The sequence below is a fragment of the Dermochelys coriacea genome, chromosome 2, assembly GCF_009764565.3.
Source record: "Dermochelys coriacea isolate rDerCor1 chromosome 2, rDerCor1.pri.v4, whole genome shotgun sequence".
Taxonomy (NCBI): Eukaryota; Metazoa; Chordata; order Testudines; family Dermochelyidae; genus Dermochelys; species Dermochelys coriacea.
The window spans coordinates 211,213,938-211,233,260 of record NC_050069.1 but is presented as its reverse complement, the minus strand read 5'-3'; the positions used below and the strand labels follow the sequence as shown (position 1 = coordinate 211,233,260).

The following is a 19,323-nucleotide window of genomic DNA, read 5'->3' as shown; positions in this document are numbered from 1 at the left end:
CAACAACAATATCTTTTGCTTAGTTTTATTTGAATTCTGTTCTGTGGTGAGATGCCTGCTATTTTTAGTCCAAATCAGAGAGTAATGCAGGAGAAAGATTCACATTCCTGAAAGCTAAATAAATCCACTGGAAAAGGAAACAGTCCATAAAGTCTCAATAAATATTCAGTGAATTCATTTCATGCCTAAATGAATTTAACAAAAAACAGTGCCTACAGGAATATCTGCATAATTTTTAATTTTTAAATGCCAGTTTCACAATAAGGCCAAGCTTGTGGTAAAATAAAACAACATACTTCAAACCAGCAGACTGTGTAATAAATCTTGGGTATTAAACCTGGATTTATGTCATGACACAAATATTTATAAAAAAGCAAAGATTTCTTTAAAAATTCATTAACTTATTTTGCAAAAGATCTGCTTAAAGACAAAAATAAATTAATTCCGCTGAATGAGACTTAAAGGTAAATATTCAGGTTTAATCAATGCTTCCTTTAGGGTCTGGATTAACAGAGTGAAAGCAAGAGAAGATGTACTTACCTGCATACTTTCCTTTAAGTGCCCATGAAAATAACTGGTTCATAATTAATAAGTGGCCTTTGTATTCTTAAAAGACTGCAACTATATTAGGCAACATTATGGGCCAAATTTTCAGAAAAATTCCCAGAGACTTATCTGTTTGAACACCCAAAATGGGTAACTATGGCTGCAATTACCCTTTTTGTATGCCCACATGCAGGTTTTCATATACACCCCCATAGGAAACTGTAAATATTGTAGACATGATTAGGAAAAAAAAAATCTAACATTTATTCTTCAAACCGAGAAAATTCTAGGTTAAAGCTAAATCACAGGTCTGAAGTCCTTCCAGGTAGAGTGTTTTTGGCCTTAATGAGGCATTTATTTTAGTGTGTTTCAATTAGAACCCTACCACAATAAAAAATATTGTGCTGTCTTTCCCCTCCCTTGTATAATTGTAGTGCAAGTCTTACAGAGAATAAGAAAAAAAGTTGACAGATACCCAATTGGTCTTAGTGGAACACTGTGAAAATCCACAGTGATATATCACCTTTCATCTACTGAGATACCAAAACAAGTTTGAATCAACTGCTGAGAGTTCATGTAGGAGACTGGTGAGACTCCATCCTAAACACTTCCCTAATTATGGGAAGTTGTAGGATACCTCACAAGCCATCAGGTAATTAGAGGCCTTTATGTTTTTTTTTCTTCTGATGCAGGTCTGTAAAACTCAGATCTTGTGTAACATTATAGGTAGATGACTCTGTATATTGGGGATTGGGAGAACACAGCATTTTGTGAAAAATCTTGTTTTTTTCTGCAAACAATTACATTCTGTTTGCTGAGGTGACTTTCACAACACACTCTCCCCTCTTCTAGGTTAAAACAAAGGGCAAATATGTTTTACTGTAAAAGTAAACCTGGGCCATGAAAGAGGAGGCAGAGAGACCGGGAAACAGTTCATTTGATAAGTATGTAACTATTGAGAGACAAGTAGTAAACTGTTTTACTACTACTTACCACATTGGTTATTCCTGCAGTGTCTCAATGATCGGACAGCATCAGCAATCATGTGCTGTGAAATAAAACGTACAATATATCAATGCAGAAATCTGACAGGGGGGCTGTTGCTAGAAAATCCTTCCCTAGCCCCACACTTTGTAATAGCAATTATAGCAAAGGTGGGAAAGGAAGGAGGCAGGAGTTGGAGACATTTAGATTAGATGGGGAGAAGGTGTTTGTTTGTTTTTGGCTTGGTGTCAACATATCCTGAAACAAGTTTAGTTTTTTTAGACTCCCTTTCACAGAAGTATTTTGTTGACACTACACAGATAGAGGGGGTCTTCCTAGAAACCCATGAAAATTGACAATGAAAAGGGTCATTTCTCTATGTTTCCTTCTTTCAAAGGAGATGCTTGAAATCCACCCTCCCTTTCCCCCTCATGCTTAGTGGAGTAGTGTGTGTCAAGTGAACTATTAGACAATAGTTGTCAACTGTTACAGAGAAAGTAGATTTGTGTTCATGTATGTGAAAAATTAAGTGATTTCTGTTAAAGTAAAAAACTCCAAAAGAGGAAGATGTACTTAAATTGCATGCTTCCCTTTCAATGCATGGGGGAGTTAATGGTTCATAAGTCATAAGCATCCTTCATATCGTTATTAAAAGGCTAAAACTACATTCTAGGCTAAGTTTTCAGCAAGACTTTTCCCCTTCACTCTGTTTTTACAAGTTAAGATTGTCTATGACATGGTGATGATTTGATTTGATTAGTTCATTTTAAAAGATTTTTACTCTAATGTTTTTCCTTAGCCAAAATAGGGTGCAGATGGTTGCTCAAATTAAACAGAAAAAAACCTTTAAAATTTTGTTTCACCTTTAGCATCAGATCCTTATTGGATATCAATTGGAATAGCTATGACTAAGTTAAAAGAGCAACATTGATTTTCACAAGTGGAGGATCTGGCCCATAATGCTGTTAATGAATGTTTTCTTTTGATTGCACTTATAATCCAAAGGAAAGAGCCCATTGAATTTGGCCAGAAGCCCTTGACTAAATACGGTAACTAAATTAAGCAACCTGCCTGCAATTAACAATAGCAATATGGCATTTTATGGAACCAGTACAGGCTGTTCTCACACCTCCTTCAAAATCCAGTCAGAAGTGGAAAGGATTAGCTGCCCTGAGCAAAGCATAAACTTGGAATGATGTAGCATAATTTTTCTCTCCACAACCACAATATGAATTGTTTACAGTGTTCCCTCACAGAATAGTTTATCACGAGAACAACTGAGTATATGCTTAATGAAGACTTCATGTTCTTTGATAAATCAGTGAAGCAAAATCATTTTTTTTAATCTGTGTTCCATTTACCATGAAATTTCTCAGTCTCTTACACTAACATCATTTCCTTGCACTGATTAAAATAACGTTCTAATGAGAGGTCCTAGGTTTGCATGACCAATTTCTTAAATCCCACTAGAGCTATGACATTCCTGTGTTCTTCTGCTGTTGTTGCATCTTCCAGTTTATATCCCATATTTTGAATTTGGCTTTCACAAGTAAAGGAGAATCGACTATGTCACTCACAATGTCACACTGTGCTTTCTTCCCTCTTTGTTACTCAGTATGGGCTCAATCCATCTGAAATTAGCTTCTGTGGCTGATGCCCCAGGGAAACTGGCTGGACCACTTTACACTCTATTCTCATGGAGATTGATTACAATTCTTCCTTCTTTAGTGGCTTCGTTAGGCATTTCACACTGTCCCTCTTACTCTGCCTGACCCAGTTGTAATACAGAAAACCTGTTAATTCATCTGAAAAGGGACTGCTATTTTCTGATTGTTTTAATAGATGACTGCATACCAGAGTGTGATAAATATGGAGGAACGCATACAGTGACTGAGGCCATGTCTACACTATAAAATTAAGTCGACCTAACTTATGTCGGCATACAGCTGCCATAGTAATTACATTGCTTATACATGTCTATGCTTTACTCCTTGTGTATTGCCAGTGTGTGGTACTGTGGGACAGCTCTTGAAAGCCAGTAACAGTCCATCGGTGATCTTCCTGAAAACACCATCCTAGCCACTATGGATGTAGAAGTCCTCTACACCAACATTCCACACAAAGATGGACTACAAGCCATCAGGAACAGTATCCCCGATAATGTCACGGCTACCTGGTGGCTGAACTTTGTGACTTTGTCCTCACCCATAACTATTTCACATTTGGGGGCAATGTATACCTTCAAATCAGTGGCACTGCGATGGGTACCCGCATGGCCCCACAGTATGCCAACATTTTTATGGCTGACTTAGAACAACGCTTCCTCAGCTCTCGTCCCCTAATGCCCCTACTCTACTTGTGCTACATTGATGACATTCTCATCATCTGGATCCATGGAAAAGAAGCCCTTGAGGAATTCCACTATGATTTCAACAATTTCCATCCCACCATCAACCTCAGCCTGGACCAGTCTACACAAGAGATCCACTTCCTGGACGCTACAGTGCTAATAAGCGATAGTCAAACAAACACCACCCTATACCGGAAACCTACTGACCGCTATACCTACCTACATGCCTCCAGCTTTCACCCAGATCAAACCACACAATCCATTGTCTACAGCCAAGCTCTATGACACAACCGCATTTGCTCCAATCCCTCAGACAGAGACAAACACCTACAAGATCTCTATCAAGCATCCTTACAATTACAATACCCACCTGCTGAAGTAAAGAAACAGATTGACAGAGCCAGAAGAGTACCCAGAAGTCACCTACTGCAGGACAGGCCCAACAAAGAAAAGAACAGAACGCCACTAGCTGTCATCTTCAGCCCCCAACTAAAACCTCTCCAACGCATCATCAAAGATCTACAACCTATCCTGAAGGACGACCCATCACTCTCACAGATCTTGGAAGACAGGCCAGTCCTTGCTTACAGACAGCCCCCCAACCTGAAGCAAATACTCACCAGCAACCACACAACAGAACCACTAACCCAGGAACCTATCCTTGCAACAAAGCCCGTTGCCAACTCTGTCCACATATCTATTCAGGGGACACCATCATAGGGCCTAATCACATCAGCCACACTATCAGAGGCTCGTTCACCTGCGCATCTACCGATGTGATATATGCCATCATGTGCCAGCAGTGCCCCTCTGCCATGTACATTGGTCAAACTGGACAGTCTCTACATAAAAGAATAAATGGACACAAATCAGATGTCAAGTATTATAACATTCAAAAACCGGTCGGAGAACACTTCAGTCTCTCTGGTCACTCGATTACAGACCTAAGAGTGGCTGTCCTTCAACAAAAAAACTTCAAAAACAGACTCCAACGAGAGACTGCTGAATTGGAATTAATTTGCACACTGGATACAATTAACTTAGGCTTGAATAGAGACTGGGAGTGGATGGGTCATTACACAAAGTAAAACTATTTCCCCATTTTATTCCCCCCCCCCTTCACCCGTCACTGTTCCTCAGACATTCTTGTCAACTGCTGGAAATAGCCTACCTTGATTATCACTACAAAAGGTTTTCTTCCTCCCCCTGCCTCCTGCTGGTAATAGCTCATCTTAAGTGATCACTCTCCTTACAGTGTGTATGATAACACCCATTGTTTCATGTTCTCTGTGTATATAAATCATCTCCCCACTGTATTTTCCACTGAATGCATCTGATGAAGTGAGCTGTAGCTCACGAAAGATTATGCTCAAATAAATTTGTTAGTCTTTAAGGTGCCACAAGTACAAGTATAAGCAACATAGTGTCTACTCAGACACTGCATTGACCTAACTACATTGACTTTGACTCTACACTGTTCATGGAAGTGGAGTTATTAAGCATAGCGGGATCAAAGTTTAACTATAGATGTGTCCGTAGTTCGGTCAACGTAAGCTGCCTTGCATCAACCTAACTCTGTAGTATAGACCAGACCAGAGACTTGACTGGCAACCATTCTTAGCACATGATCATTAGCAATAATTCCACTCTTTATGGCAATCCAGCTCATCAGTATGCTCAGAAGTCCCACAGATATTTTTGGGCATGATCCTGAAAACAGTTATTTACATTACGTGTATAGTTCTTACTACTAGTCCACAAAGGGACTGCCTGTAAGATGATAAATACTGATGTGTTAGAGTTTACAGGATTATGCATTAAATTAGCAGTGGTGGCCGAGACATGTTATTACTACAAGAGATATACAGACGGTGGTTGTGATTGATAGAGGAATAATGAAAGAAGCTATCTTTCAGCAAAAGATGTCAGCAAAAAACATGAAGATACTTACAGTACTATGGCAACATTTAGACTAGGGTTACCATATCGATATAACCTCTTTTTTGAACCTCTTTTCTCTGTCCGGGCGGAGGTTTCAAATTTCAGGAAATGTCCTGGGTTTTTGTAGAGCAGGCAAGATGCAGTTCAGAAAGAGCCCTATTTGGTCCGTTTCCAGATTGGTCCCTCCCTGAATCTGTATTTGATTGGTCTGTTCCTCTACAAGCCACAGCTGCTGGATTCCACCCATTCAGGCCTTGGCTCTCAGCTCTGGGGAAGGGGTCCTGCAGGGAGGCACTGACTGATGGCTATCACTGTGTCCTGGACTTGTGCCAGCTGCCCTGCCACTGTGACAAGGAGTGACACTGTCCTCCACCTTCAGTGAATATGCTTGTCACAGGTATGCCTGCTCACCCCATCCCATACATACACACACCCCTTCCCATCCCATCCCATCCTTCCTCTTCTCTCTAGTACTGTCCTTTTTTTTGGGAAAATGAAATACTGTAACCCTAATTTAGACCTTATTCCATCCATTTATTCTTTTTTCATTTGCAATTCTCATGTTAAGGCAAGGGACACAATAAATATTGGCCTAAAAATTGTAATCTAGATCTTACAAAACAGAAAGTTAAATTAAAAAGTGCAATCCCCCTAGCTTTTGCTAAGTCTGGTCTATATACTTTCCTAATTGACTCAACAGCTTACAGCTTTTCTTCTCTTAGTGAATTTATTTCTTTGCATTTTGAACAAGCTTTTGATTCATTGTATTCATATCACATTGAGTGCAGGAAATAAATATTTGAAAATCCAGAATCTAATGGAGATATGAATTTCAAAGCAAAGATGCTTTCACATAAGGAAAATTCCAGTACAGCTGTGATGGTAGGTGTACTGCTTCCCTACAGAAGATTTTCATCTCTCTCTCTCTCTCTTTTTTTTTTTTGGGCAAGATCAATTTCAAGTACAATTTTGAACTTAGTTATTTGCAGGTGCAGTTTAGTGGCTTGATCTTGAATCAACTGAAGTCAATGAGAATATTGTTAATTATTTATTTTGCAGGAGTGCCCAGAATACGCTAGGCATAATACAAACAGAGGAAAATACCTTCTATGTGCTGATGAGGTTTACACTCTACAAGGGCATTGGGCAAGAAAAGAGGGGAAAGGAATACATCACAAAGTGAGATGATTGACATACTTCTTGCTAATTCCATACCAACAAATCAAATACTTAAACATCCAAATGAACTAGAATAATACTTATATGGGGTGGGTCTACATTACATCTTTATCTTAAGAGTTCTCACCCTTGCTACCATTGGTGGGAGCACTCATGCACACAGGGCTGCAGGCAGATTTAACAACCATGTTGTTTGACCCTTCTCACAGCAAGTCTAGATGACATGGTGGTTGAAATTCTGCTGGCTGTTGATAACAGCCTTCACTAGGGACAAAATCCTGGCCCCACTGAGTTCACTGGAACCAGCCTAATCCCTTGGAGCTTCTACTGGTAGAGCTGCTATGGTGACAGCAGTGGTAAGAAACTTTACAAAACAAGTCTACTGTATCCAAGGATTACATGTGATTACAAAAAAAACAAAAGGCCTGATTAAGACTGAGTTGGAATCAGACCCTCTGTCTCCAATAAATTAATATATAGGCCTGTAACGGATGTTTACTAAAATCAGTGTGCATCAAGGACTAGTTCAATTTACATCTTAATGAGACATACTTGTGAGAGTGATTGAGGAAGAACATGCTACTAAATTTATAATGCAAACACCTAAAGGTCAAACAGTTAATGGACTTGACACAAGAAAACCTTTTATTAAATGCAAATCAGTGTTCTTCGAAGCACTGCAACAAGAAAAGGTACAAGAATCAAATTGAACATACAAAGAAGGGACCACCTAGATTACAAAGTTACCCTGGGATGAAACAGGGAGAAATGAATTGTTCTCTCTGTTTACTCAAACAATAGGTACTGAATAGAGTAAATTAGTCATTTCCACAACAAAGAGAGAAAAAGATTAAGATCAGGAGGAGAGATACGCCTCATCACCTTTTGACACATATCGCATACCTAAAGGGTGGACAAGCCTGATGATATTTTGCTGAAACATGAAACTCCAATGTGTAGACTTTGTATCATGCTTAACCATACTAATGTAACTAAGGCCTAATCTGCTCTAGAAAAGGTTTGCCAATATAGCTATTCCAGCAAACCCTCCTAGAGCATACACATCTTATACACTCATATACTGGCAAGAGAGGTTTCAGAGTAGCAGCCGTGTTAGTCTGTATTCGCAAAAAGAAAAGGAATACTTGTGGCACCTTAGAGACTAACAAATTTATTAGAGCATAAGCTTTTGTGAGCTAGTGAGCTGTAGCTCACGAAAGCTTATGCTCTAATAAATTTGTTAGTCTCTAAGGTGCCACAAGTACTCCTCTACTGGCAAGAGTGTGCTTTTTCTGGTATAACTTACACCAGTCTCTCAAATAAAATAAGCTATTCTAGCAAAAGCACTTTTCCCGCCAATATAATTGTGTCTACACTAAGGTTTTTGCTGATACAGAGATGTTGTAAAGAATCACACTCCTAACTGACAGGTTTCAGAGTAGCAGCCGTGTTAGTCTGTATTCGCAAAAAGAAAAGGAGTACTTGTGGCACTTTAGAGACTAACAAATTTATTTGAGCATAAGCTTTCGTGAGCTACAGCTCACTTCATCGGATGACATTACTATACCAGCAAAAGTTTCTACTGTAGATCTGCCCTAAGCTAAAAGCCTAATGCACTACCCTCTACATAAAGATTAGTTTAGCTGTATTAATATTTAGCTTTTATTGTGTATATTCTTCCTCTTTAGCTCCTACCTAAACATAAAGTTACTTTCATTTAAAATAACTGGAATTAGTGATGACTGTTAAATTGGGGTAACCTGCTGCTGCGTACCTTGGCGGGGGGTGGGAGGGTAGGGAAAGGGAAACTAAACTCCGAGAAGAGGCTGAGAAGGGAGAAGAGGCAACAGTTTGAGAACTTACGCTTGTTTAGATCGTGGGGCAATGCACACTACAGGTGTGTAATTTGTAAAGCACACTAATGTGTTGTGCATTAGTTGGTCCATTTAGACCCTGCTGGTGTGCATAAAGGTTCCCTAGTGCACTTTACCCCACCATTTAGACAAACCGTTTGATAAACAAATCCGTTTATCAAGGATAAATATGATGCTGTGATGGAGCTGGTGAAGCTCATGGAGAGAACTGAACAGGCTGAGAGATACTGTGCTTGGTTACCACAGCATGATACATTTAACACAAGAGGTGGGGAGGAGAGAGAGAGAGAGATGGACTTCCCCACAAAAAAGAGGAATTGTAAAAGATAAAATGTACATACCAGCTTTTCAAAATTAACAAGGTTATCCAGAAAAGTTTTATTTCCTTCATGGATGAACGTTACATCTACAAAGTTTAAAAAGAGATACTATATTATTAAATGTCATGGCATTTGTTCACTTGTTTTAGATACAAAGGAATGGAATGTTGACAAAGGAGTAACAAAATAAGGAACAAAACAGTCTCATAAGCATTGCTACAATGTCTCATGTTTGTGTTACTTACAGGGCACAAACAACTATCACTGTTCTTTCATTAAAAACAACAGAAAATGTACACCTTTATGGCAACATTAATCGAGGGAAATTTCAAGTATAGAATGTGAATTTGTTACTCACTAAACATAATCTAGGGACTTCCAAATAACACTCTTTCTATCAAACAAGACAGATGATACACTGTGCTATCGAGGGCTCAAATGAAAAGTACAGTGGTTGATGATGGGAAGGGGAGCACAGTAATTGTCAATGCATGGGTTCCACCCTCCCTCCCTGCACACGGTGAATCTATCTGTGCAGCTAGAGATTTTAGAGTGGTTGAGGCAGGGCTGTGGTAGATCCATGAACACAGAATTCTGCTGAATAAATTCTCTTCAGGAGGAGGGACCAAAAAAGTTGTAGAGACAACTGTTTTCTGTACGTAGTTCTGCAACACCCTCCACCCCCACACACCTGATTACTATGGAAATCTACTACAGCTATGGGCACACAAAGAGACAGACAAACATTAAATCCAATTCATTAAGCCAAAAATCACCTTGCAGCAAATACCAAGATTTAGCTCTTTGGCAGTAAAACAGTTATTTCTGGTTCCACAAGGCAGTACCAGGGAGAGTTTTTAATGGAAAAAAAAAAAAAAAAAGACGTCAGAGGGAGGTACAGGACTACACTCAGGGCAGATTTCCAATTAGGCAAAGTAGCCACATTCCTAGGGGCACCAGCATTCTAGGGGGTGCCTAAAAGTTAAAAGTGGGTTATGTTTTAATGATATGTATTTTTTTGGTATTGTATTGAATAAATATTTAAATTACCACTTAATATTTCTTTTCATTTCATTTTTTATGGAAAACACGAAGGCCAGCTGTAGGCAGGAGAGCCGCTGAAGGTGCTGTGCCTAGGGGCACATAAGGTGTAAATCCGGCTATACTTGGCACCAGTATGCAAACTGCAGGCAGTATATAAAAGGCAGGAAAGAGGCAACACAACTGTTGCTAAGTTAAATTCACAATGAAACCATAACTTCAGACAAAAAGGAGAGACAATAGCAGTCGCAAGACCATATAGTAGAACTGCTGGTTTGATCTTGAAGAGCCTCTACCTCAGAAACATACATATTGGTGCCTGCAGTGATAAGATGTTTTTGTGGCACCATTTTAGTAAGATGATGGGATGTCACGAAAACACTCCGAAGGTAATGGCCATGTTTTCCAATTGACAAATAGCCCTCAGTAATTGCGTTGTATGTATCTTTCCATGGAATGCTGTGAGATCCCATGCAAAAGGACAACAAACCAATTTGCCTGCCATTATGTACCATGGCTCACTATTGTGGTATCTGAACCACCCATCCCTGTTCTGCCCTATTTGGTCCCCTCCACCAGTGTAGGTGGAGAACCTCAGTCCCAATGCAATTAGATTATAGGATTGCAAATCTGCAGCTGAAACAATGAACATCTTTCTTTTTGACAATCCCAGAACATAAAAACAGTCAAATTGATTTACTTCCTTTTGTTTAAAAAACTCACTCTCAGGTATCAGCCTGAAGGGGATTTTGTAATTACTTATAATGGAAATTCTAACTGCTTTATATGCTGGGAAAAAATTCTGAGCTAGAATTTATAAGGCAGAGCACCCTGTGTTAGTGACCTGCCCACCCCAAGGGGAGCACTAGGATGATTTCTGCCTCAGGGAAGCAGGGTGCCTGCCTGAATTTCTTAGCGAGTAGGACAAGCACACCTACTACTGCACTCATTCATGTTGTGCAGGCTGCTCCCCTCTGCATGCTGCTCCCACTCAATGGGCCAGTGAGAAGGAGGTGAGTGGGACATGGCCCTCGTCAACTCCCTGTCTGCCCTGGGGTACACTGCACTCCCAAGGGAGTAAAGAGGGAGCAGTTCCTGTATGCATGGACTGCAATTCTGACTACTTCTCACATGCAGGAGAAAGAACGTCTAAAGAAAAACCTTTTTCTCTCCCCTCGTACTTGCACTTACTGCACACCTTCATGAGGATCAAGCATCCCTAAATGGCTACATAAATTTATGATCACAGAAAAAAGAAAAAAATAGATTATGTCAGTGCTAACGAAGAGAGGCTTTGCACTGAAAGCAGAAAAGCCAGGAGAGTTCAATTCTGTACTTGTTCTGTGAAGACTACACAGCTTTGCTGCCAACAGCTAAGAGCCTACATAAATTCAATAGAGCAGAAAATTGCATCTGAGTCACGTTGTAAGGGTGAAACACTGGATTTTATAAAATATTTGAAAAATCAGCCAGATTTTCAAAAACTATATCTGTGCAGTAACAAGGCCCAGTGTTTAAATTCAATTAATGTAAAAGGGACTCTGTCAAGGTATTTTTCATAATTAGAATGAGAAAACATTCTTATTGCTTTTCTTACCTATTCAGACTTAAATCTGCTTCCTCCCCTTATTGTTTTTGTTCCTCTTTATCTGAGTACATTACTTTGCTATTCATAGAAGCACAGAAATGTAGGGCTGGAAGGGACCTTGAGAGGTCATCTGTGCCAGCCTCCCTGTGCTGAGGCAGGAGCAAATATACCTAGATCATCTAGCCCAGGGGTAGGCAACCTGTGGCACGCGAGCTGATTTTCAGTGACACTCACACTGCCCGGGTCCTGGCCACCGGTCCAGGGGGCGCTGCATTTTAATTTAATTGTAAATGAAGTTTCTTAAACATTTTAAAACCCGTATTTACTTTACATACAACAATAGTTTCATTATATATTACAGACTTATTGAAAGAGACCTTCTAAAAACATTAAAATGTATTACTGGCATGCGAAACCTTAAATGAGAGTGAATAAATGAAGACTCGGCACACCACTTTTGAAAGGTTGCCGACCCCTGATCTAGCCCATCCCTGACAGGAGCTTGTCTAACCTGTTCTTAAAAACCATCATTAACGGGGATTCCACAACCTCCCTGGGATGCCTATTCCAGTACTTAACTATCCTTATAGTTAGAAAATTTTTCCTAATATCGACCTAAATCTTCCTCGCTGCAGATTAAACCCATTCATTCTTGTCCTACCTTCGGTGGACATGGAGAACAATTGCTCAAAGTCCACTTTAAAACTGCCCTAACCATATTTGAAGATTGTTATCAGGTCCTCCCCCTCAGACTTCTTTTCTCAACATTAAACATGCTCAGTTTTATTTAATCTTTCCTCATAGGTCAGGTATGTTAAACCTTAAGTGTGGTGCCCAGAAACTGTACACTGTACTCCATCTGAGGCCTCACTTCCATTAATACATCCATTATTATATTAGCTTTTTTTGCAACTGCCTCACATTATTGACTCATATGCAATTTGTGATCCACTAGAGCACCCAGATCCTTTTTAGCAGTATTACTGCCGAGACAGTTATTCCCCATTTTGTAGTTCTGCATCTGATTTTTTCTTCTGAAGTGAAGTACTTTGCAATCATCTTTACTAAATTTCATCTTGTTGATTTCAGTCGAATTTTCCAAATTATAAAGGTTGTTTTGAATTCTAATCCTGTTCTTCAAAATGCTAGCAACTCCTCCTGACTTGGTTTCATATGCAGATTTTAGAAGCCTACTCTCCACTTCATTATCCAAGTCATTAAAGAAAATATTGAATAGTATCAATCAAGGACAAACCCCTGCGGGACCCCACTGGATACGCTCTCCCAGTGTGACAGCAAACCATTGATATCTATTCTTTGAGTACAGTCTTTCAAACAATTGTGCACTCACCTTATAGTAATTTCATTTAGACCACATCTCCCTAGTTTGCTCAAGAGACTATCATTTGGGACTGTGTCAAAAGCCTTACTAAAATCAAGATATATCACATGTACAGCTTTACCCCTCCATTAAGCCAGTAACCCAGTCAAAGATGGAAATGAGGTTGGTCTGTCATAATTTGTTCTTGACAAATCTATGTTGGCTATTACTTATCACCCTATTCTCCTCTAGGTACTTACAAATTGATTGTTTAAAAATTTGTTCCAGTATCTTTCCAGGTATCAAAGATTTGCTGACTATAATTCTCCAGGTCCTTTTTCTCCCCCTTTTAACAATAGGTGTTATGGTTGCTCTTTCCTAGTCCACTGGGACCTCACCCATCCTTCATGAGTTCCTGGAGATAATCATTAATGGTTTTGAGATTGCTTCAGCTAGTTCCCTAAGTACCCTTGCTAAAAATAACTGTGACAAAATGGGGCTGATGGGGGGGAGAGGGCCAGACCCTGAGCCCCACTGCGGGGGGGAGGGTTTCCAGCACTTGCCGCCCTCAGCGGCTGACAGCTGCGACTGCCCCCCGCCAGCTGCAGCCCCACCACCCCGGGGCTGAAGCAGAAAATGTCACAGAGGTCTTCGTAAGTCACAGCATCCATGACTTCTGTGACATAATCTTATCCTTAATAATAACTGTGGTAAGCAACTGGTCACAATTAACCTTTTTATTGAACACTGAAGCAAAATAGGCACTAAACACCTCAGTCTTCTTGAGGTCATCTGTTATTAGTTCTCCTTCTCCACTAAATAGAGAACTTAAGCCTTCTTTTGACTTTTCTCTTACTCCTAACGTACCTATAGAACCTGTTCTTATTGCCTTGTATGTCTCCTGCTACTTGTAACCATTTTGCGTCTTAGCGTTTTTGATTTTGTCCCTGCATACTTGTGCTTTCTTTTGTACTCCTTCTTAGAAATTTGTCCATATTTCCACTTACTGTAGGATTTCTTTTTTGATTTTCAGCTCATTAATGAGCTCCTGATGAAGCCATATTAGCCTCTTACTATTCTTTCTATCTTTTCTCTGCCTTTGGACAGTTTTTATTGCAATTTTAATTCATTAAACTATCAGCTCTACTGAACTCCTTTTCCCCTTAGATTGTCTTCCCATAGGACATAACCTTCCTCCTCTGAGTTTGTTAAAAAAAAAGCAGACTAAGTCCAATGTACTTATTCTGCTGTTTTCACTCCTTACTTTCCTTTGATCACGAAATGATAGATTTAATGATTCTCTTTCACCCAAATTCCGTTCAACCTTCAGATTCACAACCAATTCATCCCAGGTAGACAGAATAAAGTCTAAAATGGCTCTCCCCCTTGTTACTTCCTCTTCTGAAAGGAAAAGATGTCACCAATACATTCAAAGAACTTATTGGACATTTTGTGTTTTGCTGTATTACTCTTCCAACAGATGTCTGGGTACTTCAAGTCCCCTATTACTACCACGTCTTGTGCTTTGAATATTTTGGTGGGGTTGCTCATTATTTCTAGGCTATTGACTTTTTTTAATTTGCATTAACAAACAGCACTAAAGCATCTAGGTTTGCATACAAATAATTACATGGATTGAAAGAGGGGAAGAAACAAAGAAGGCAATATAGAACTCATTTGGACTATCAACCATGACAATGTCCCTTAAAATAGCACTCTATTATTTGTGGGGATTCTGGTAAGATTTTGTAAGGTATTCCTGGTATCCCCATGCATCTTAGAGATGTAAGAATAGGTAATGGCAATGCTGGTTGCATACATGGTTTTATGTACATGGTCTTATATACAATGCTGTATTGCTGTGCAAACATCAATATACTGAGGCAACATCAGAATGCAGAGAGTAAGCAGAGAATGGACTGCTTGGTGTTTGGTGGATTTGTTTGATTGTTTGTTTTTACCCTCTCTGTTTAAGAACTTCCATCTTGTCATCCATTAAAATATCATGACAACAAAACTAAAATTCTCCAGTATATATACACAAACCCTTCAGATGACTAGGGACCTGGTAACTCCCAGACATTTTTAGCCTGTTTGGAGAATTTTCCCTTGAAAACATTTTACATGTATGCAACTGTAACCTGGTTTTAATGAATGTATTAAAGAGAACACTTCTGGAATACAGGGACATCAAATGAATTTGTCATGATCAAAGACAAGATGATTAATAATAAATTAATCCAAGATGATAGGATACTTGAAATACCTGCCACTTAATTGGCTACTTAACTATGTTGAATAGTTGTTCATTGTCTTTCTCAGAATTCACAGGGTGCAAGGGGTTCACTCCCAAATCCTCCCCATTCATAAACACCATGTATGTTTGATAGATAAATGGGAGAGATTTTGATCTCAATTAAATCCAGTTCAATATCCATTAAAACAATCCGTAACCTCTCCTCTGGCTGAGTAAGGTTTGACTTTTCTCCCTTTGGTACCCATCAATGTTGTTTTCATGCATCATCCACAGCCAGGTGGTGCCACTCAAGAGATACACAAGTTATTTTCCCCAGACCTAAGGTTTCACACTCACAGCTCAGAGGGACTGTATTATCAGTAGGTGAGTGGGAAGGCTCTAAAGTTTCAAAGCAGTTGAAAAAAAATGTGATTCTTACCTATTTTTTAAAAGGCAACTGTTTATTATCCAAAGCAAGTGCTACTGAAGTCTCATACATATTATATCTATACTTGTGAAAAAACATGTGGGAAAAATCACCTTACACTTACAGTAACTAACCACTACACATTTCTGTAGATGGAATTACATGGCAAAAAAGGGCAGATAAGATTTAACATTACCTTTCAGAAGTAAGGGCATGAAAGGAATTTTCGGAGACTTCATTTTCTTGAATGCATCTCTGTAGGCTTTGTGATTCAGAGAAGGGTCCTGCAAAATCATTTTAGTAATAAAAGAGAAAAATCAATAGGTTATAAAAAGAGCAATTCTAAATCCATTATAGGCTTCTGAACTGAACGTGATTTAGATATAAAAGGTTCTTTGGGAAATGAGGTAGATAAAGGTTTCCTAGGAGAGGTGACTTACTAAACTGAATAGGAAATGTAAACAACGAAGGAAATAGAAATGATTATATTCCTGTACATGAAATGGTTCTAAAATAGGAGATAGCTATATGAGAAATTCACCATTTGACTGTTCTGTAATTTTCCCACATAATCTCTAATCTCATCATTTTAATATCAAACAGAATCGGTTCTAACAAGTGCCATTTTTCCAGTGAAAAATTAACTCATTAAACAATACAACACATATCAGATATCTTAAAGAACAAAATAATTGAAGGCAGCTGAGCGGTTGTATGAAATGTAAGTACTGCAATTCTAAAACTCTAAAATAGTACATACTATTAAATTTATATTTATAAACATTTCTAACTTGAGGACATGTAATTATTGTATAAGAATTCCAATTGTGATAATTATGTAAAAATGAAACTATCATTAAGGTACAGATTTTGCCATTCTTACTCAATTCAGTGGTAACCTTGCTAGCCTCAGGAAAGGCAAAGGAAATACTCATGCTGAAGAGTATCTCACAACAGAAGTAAGGGAGGCAAAGTCTGGCTCTAAACTTTTGATTCCTTCCTTCCCCTTCCCCCCACCCCGCTTTTTCATGCCTATTCTCTCTTTCTACAGATTCTTATTACAAAAAATAAATGACAGATTCTGAAATCTTTTGTTGGGTAGCAAGGGAATGGTGATCAGCTACCATGGCAATGGAATTACTTCCAGATTTACACCAGGAAAGCCAAGCACAGACTTTGGGTCTTTATTTCCCCCCTGTGCCAAGTCCATGAGAATGAGTTTATTTACTCTTTTTTGAGACCACTGCACACTATTGAGATGTGTGCGGTCTGTGGCAAATCATGATCAGAGAAAGGCAATCTCAATTTTAGACAATGGCAGTCAGTTCCACAAGAAATAAGTTAGAGGGGGGACAACTGGGGAGCTAATTTTTTCTAGCACTAGCACAGTACTTACTGTCAAACTTTCAAGTTCAGTGAAGAGTTTCTTAAACTTCCCAGGGATTTTCTGAGGTGGGGGGGAAAAAAGGAAATGGGACTAAAGAAATCAAATATGCAGAAAAATACAGTTTTTCTTTCTGAGATTGTCTGTCATGTGTAAAGTGTCAAATAGCACCAAGCCACTTCCTCAGTCAGTTATCATTCTTTTCCCAGTACTAAAATCTGCAGCTATGAATAATGTTTAGCGCTATACCAGTCTATTAGATTTAGCAGTCTTGCCTTTTGAGATTCGACACAGTCATGATTCTTATGAAAATTGCTTCTGAACATCTGTTTTCATCTTCCTCTCTAACTTCCATGTCTGCCCCATTTGTCTTAATACATTTGTGAATATGGAAACAACAATAGGCTGACAATTTAAATATTCAATAATTCAGATGCCATTTCAATAATCTCCTAACTCTTTTCCTGAAATGTGGGCTCAGGTTCCAATCCTACAAATCAATGGGCAGATTCTTGTCTCACACTAAGCTCAGTTACTCCTGATATACACTGATGTAACTGGGAGGAGAATCAGGCCCACTGAGACTACTCACATGAGCAAATTTTGCAGGATTATACCCTCAATTTTTAAAAAATGTACCTTTGCTGTATGATTAAAACAGTAGCAACTGCACACCTAAAAGAACTGCATGTGGAATTGCACTTGCACAGATTTTAATATCTTCAACCAGAGGAAGTTAGATGCCTTAAAACACACTATAGTGAGCACAAAGATAGTAGGGCATGCCTGGGAAGGCAGCCATCTATTTAAAAATGCAAGTGCATATTCAGCATAGGTTGGTGTATAACTGGCTGCTTGAACTTAGGTGACTTAATTTGCACGGATAAGTAATTGTGATTAATTTATAAGCATTGCTCTCTATTTCCTAGAATTCAAATTACTGATGCATACAAGTTTTTGGATTTTGAAATTTTTCTGTAGTAAAATTTTGCCAATTTAAAGAATGCCAGGCAAACAACTGTAGCTACACACATTTCAAAAAGGAAAAAAAACTGTGTGTGTGTATTTTATTATATTTATTCACATGCACACACAGAGTGTATAAGACAGACACCTTAGCCATTGCTGATCCACTAATAAGTACTGTACGTGTTCAGATAAACAATACATTTTATTCTTAGAGGCTGAAATATATCAGAGGCACAGAACACATTCCCAAAGCAGCAAAACTGCTGCAGTTCCGCTGCTCCAGAGTAGATATGCAGGGTACCTTTTCTACAGTATTTTCTCCCAGTCCACACCTTTTTACCTTACCCCTCAAAGAGTGGGATGAAAGCAGGCCCCAACAGGTAGGCAATGGTAGTTTAGCTCCTGAGTGAGCAGCACTGCTGGTGGGGAGGGTGGTTTAGGAAGTAATGCAGAGGGGCTCGCTTCCTGTGCAGATGCCCCAAGATTTGCAGATTTCTCTGAAGATTTTGAGCCATCCAATCATTTACTGGTTCCTACCCTTTGCCTTTCTGGGTTCCCACAAGCTCCTCCCCATACTGGGAATTATTGGCTCTTGTTGCCCCACAGCATTAGTCATTGACATATACAGTTCATTTTTCTTTCCATGTTATTTTGTATGGGAGGGGATGACTTCACTCTTAATATGGCTGAGTATAAGCCCCTTTCTGCTGTTTGAATTCTGCTGGTTGTACTTGAGGGTATTTTTCATAGTGTCCATTGCAGGCACTGTATTCTTGTTTGCATTACAGATTCAAATCCTTTGGATTATCGCCTGCTTGTGGTTTATTCTGTAATACCAGTCAACACTTCCCTGATTTTGGGTAATCAGAAAATATAATTAGTTTACTGGTATTACCACTCAGTAATTTATTTTGATGGAAACAGCAGCAGTATAAACACAGATCCCAGTGGAATCCCCCTCTTAATATCCCCTCCTCTGTTTGGCAACTTGTAGCTTCTTTAACCATTAATCTAGGTTTTTAAATATGTTACTTATTCATGTCCCATTTCCTAAACTTGTTGCTAAAATAAACAGCTGGGCAAGAGTTTAATCAAGGGTTACCCTTATGGGGGTATCTTTTTATTTTGTAAAATTTTAAATGAAACTCTTCCATATATAATGA

The 19,323-nt window shown here is 39.0% G+C and overlaps 1 protein-coding gene across 7 annotated transcripts in view; it reads right to left on the bottom strand.

The window, feature by feature from the left end:
* Positions 1-19,323, bottom strand: part of RAPGEF5 (Rap guanine nucleotide exchange factor 5) — a 223,941-nt gene that overhangs the window by 5,040 nt on the left and 199,578 nt on the right. For all 7 annotated transcript variants that reach the window (XM_038390291.2, XM_038390290.2, XM_043509198.1 and 4 more), the window contains 4 exons: positions 17,204-17,254; positions 16,004-16,091; positions 9,216-9,280; positions 1,540-1,594 (listed from right to left, as the gene is read on the bottom strand). In XM_038390291.2, the coding sequence (XP_038246219.1) occupies positions 1,540-1,594; positions 9,216-9,280; positions 16,004-16,091; positions 17,204-17,254 (259 nt within the window). The remainder of the gene's footprint in view (positions 1-1,539; positions 1,595-9,215; positions 9,281-16,003; positions 16,092-17,203; positions 17,255-19,323) is intronic.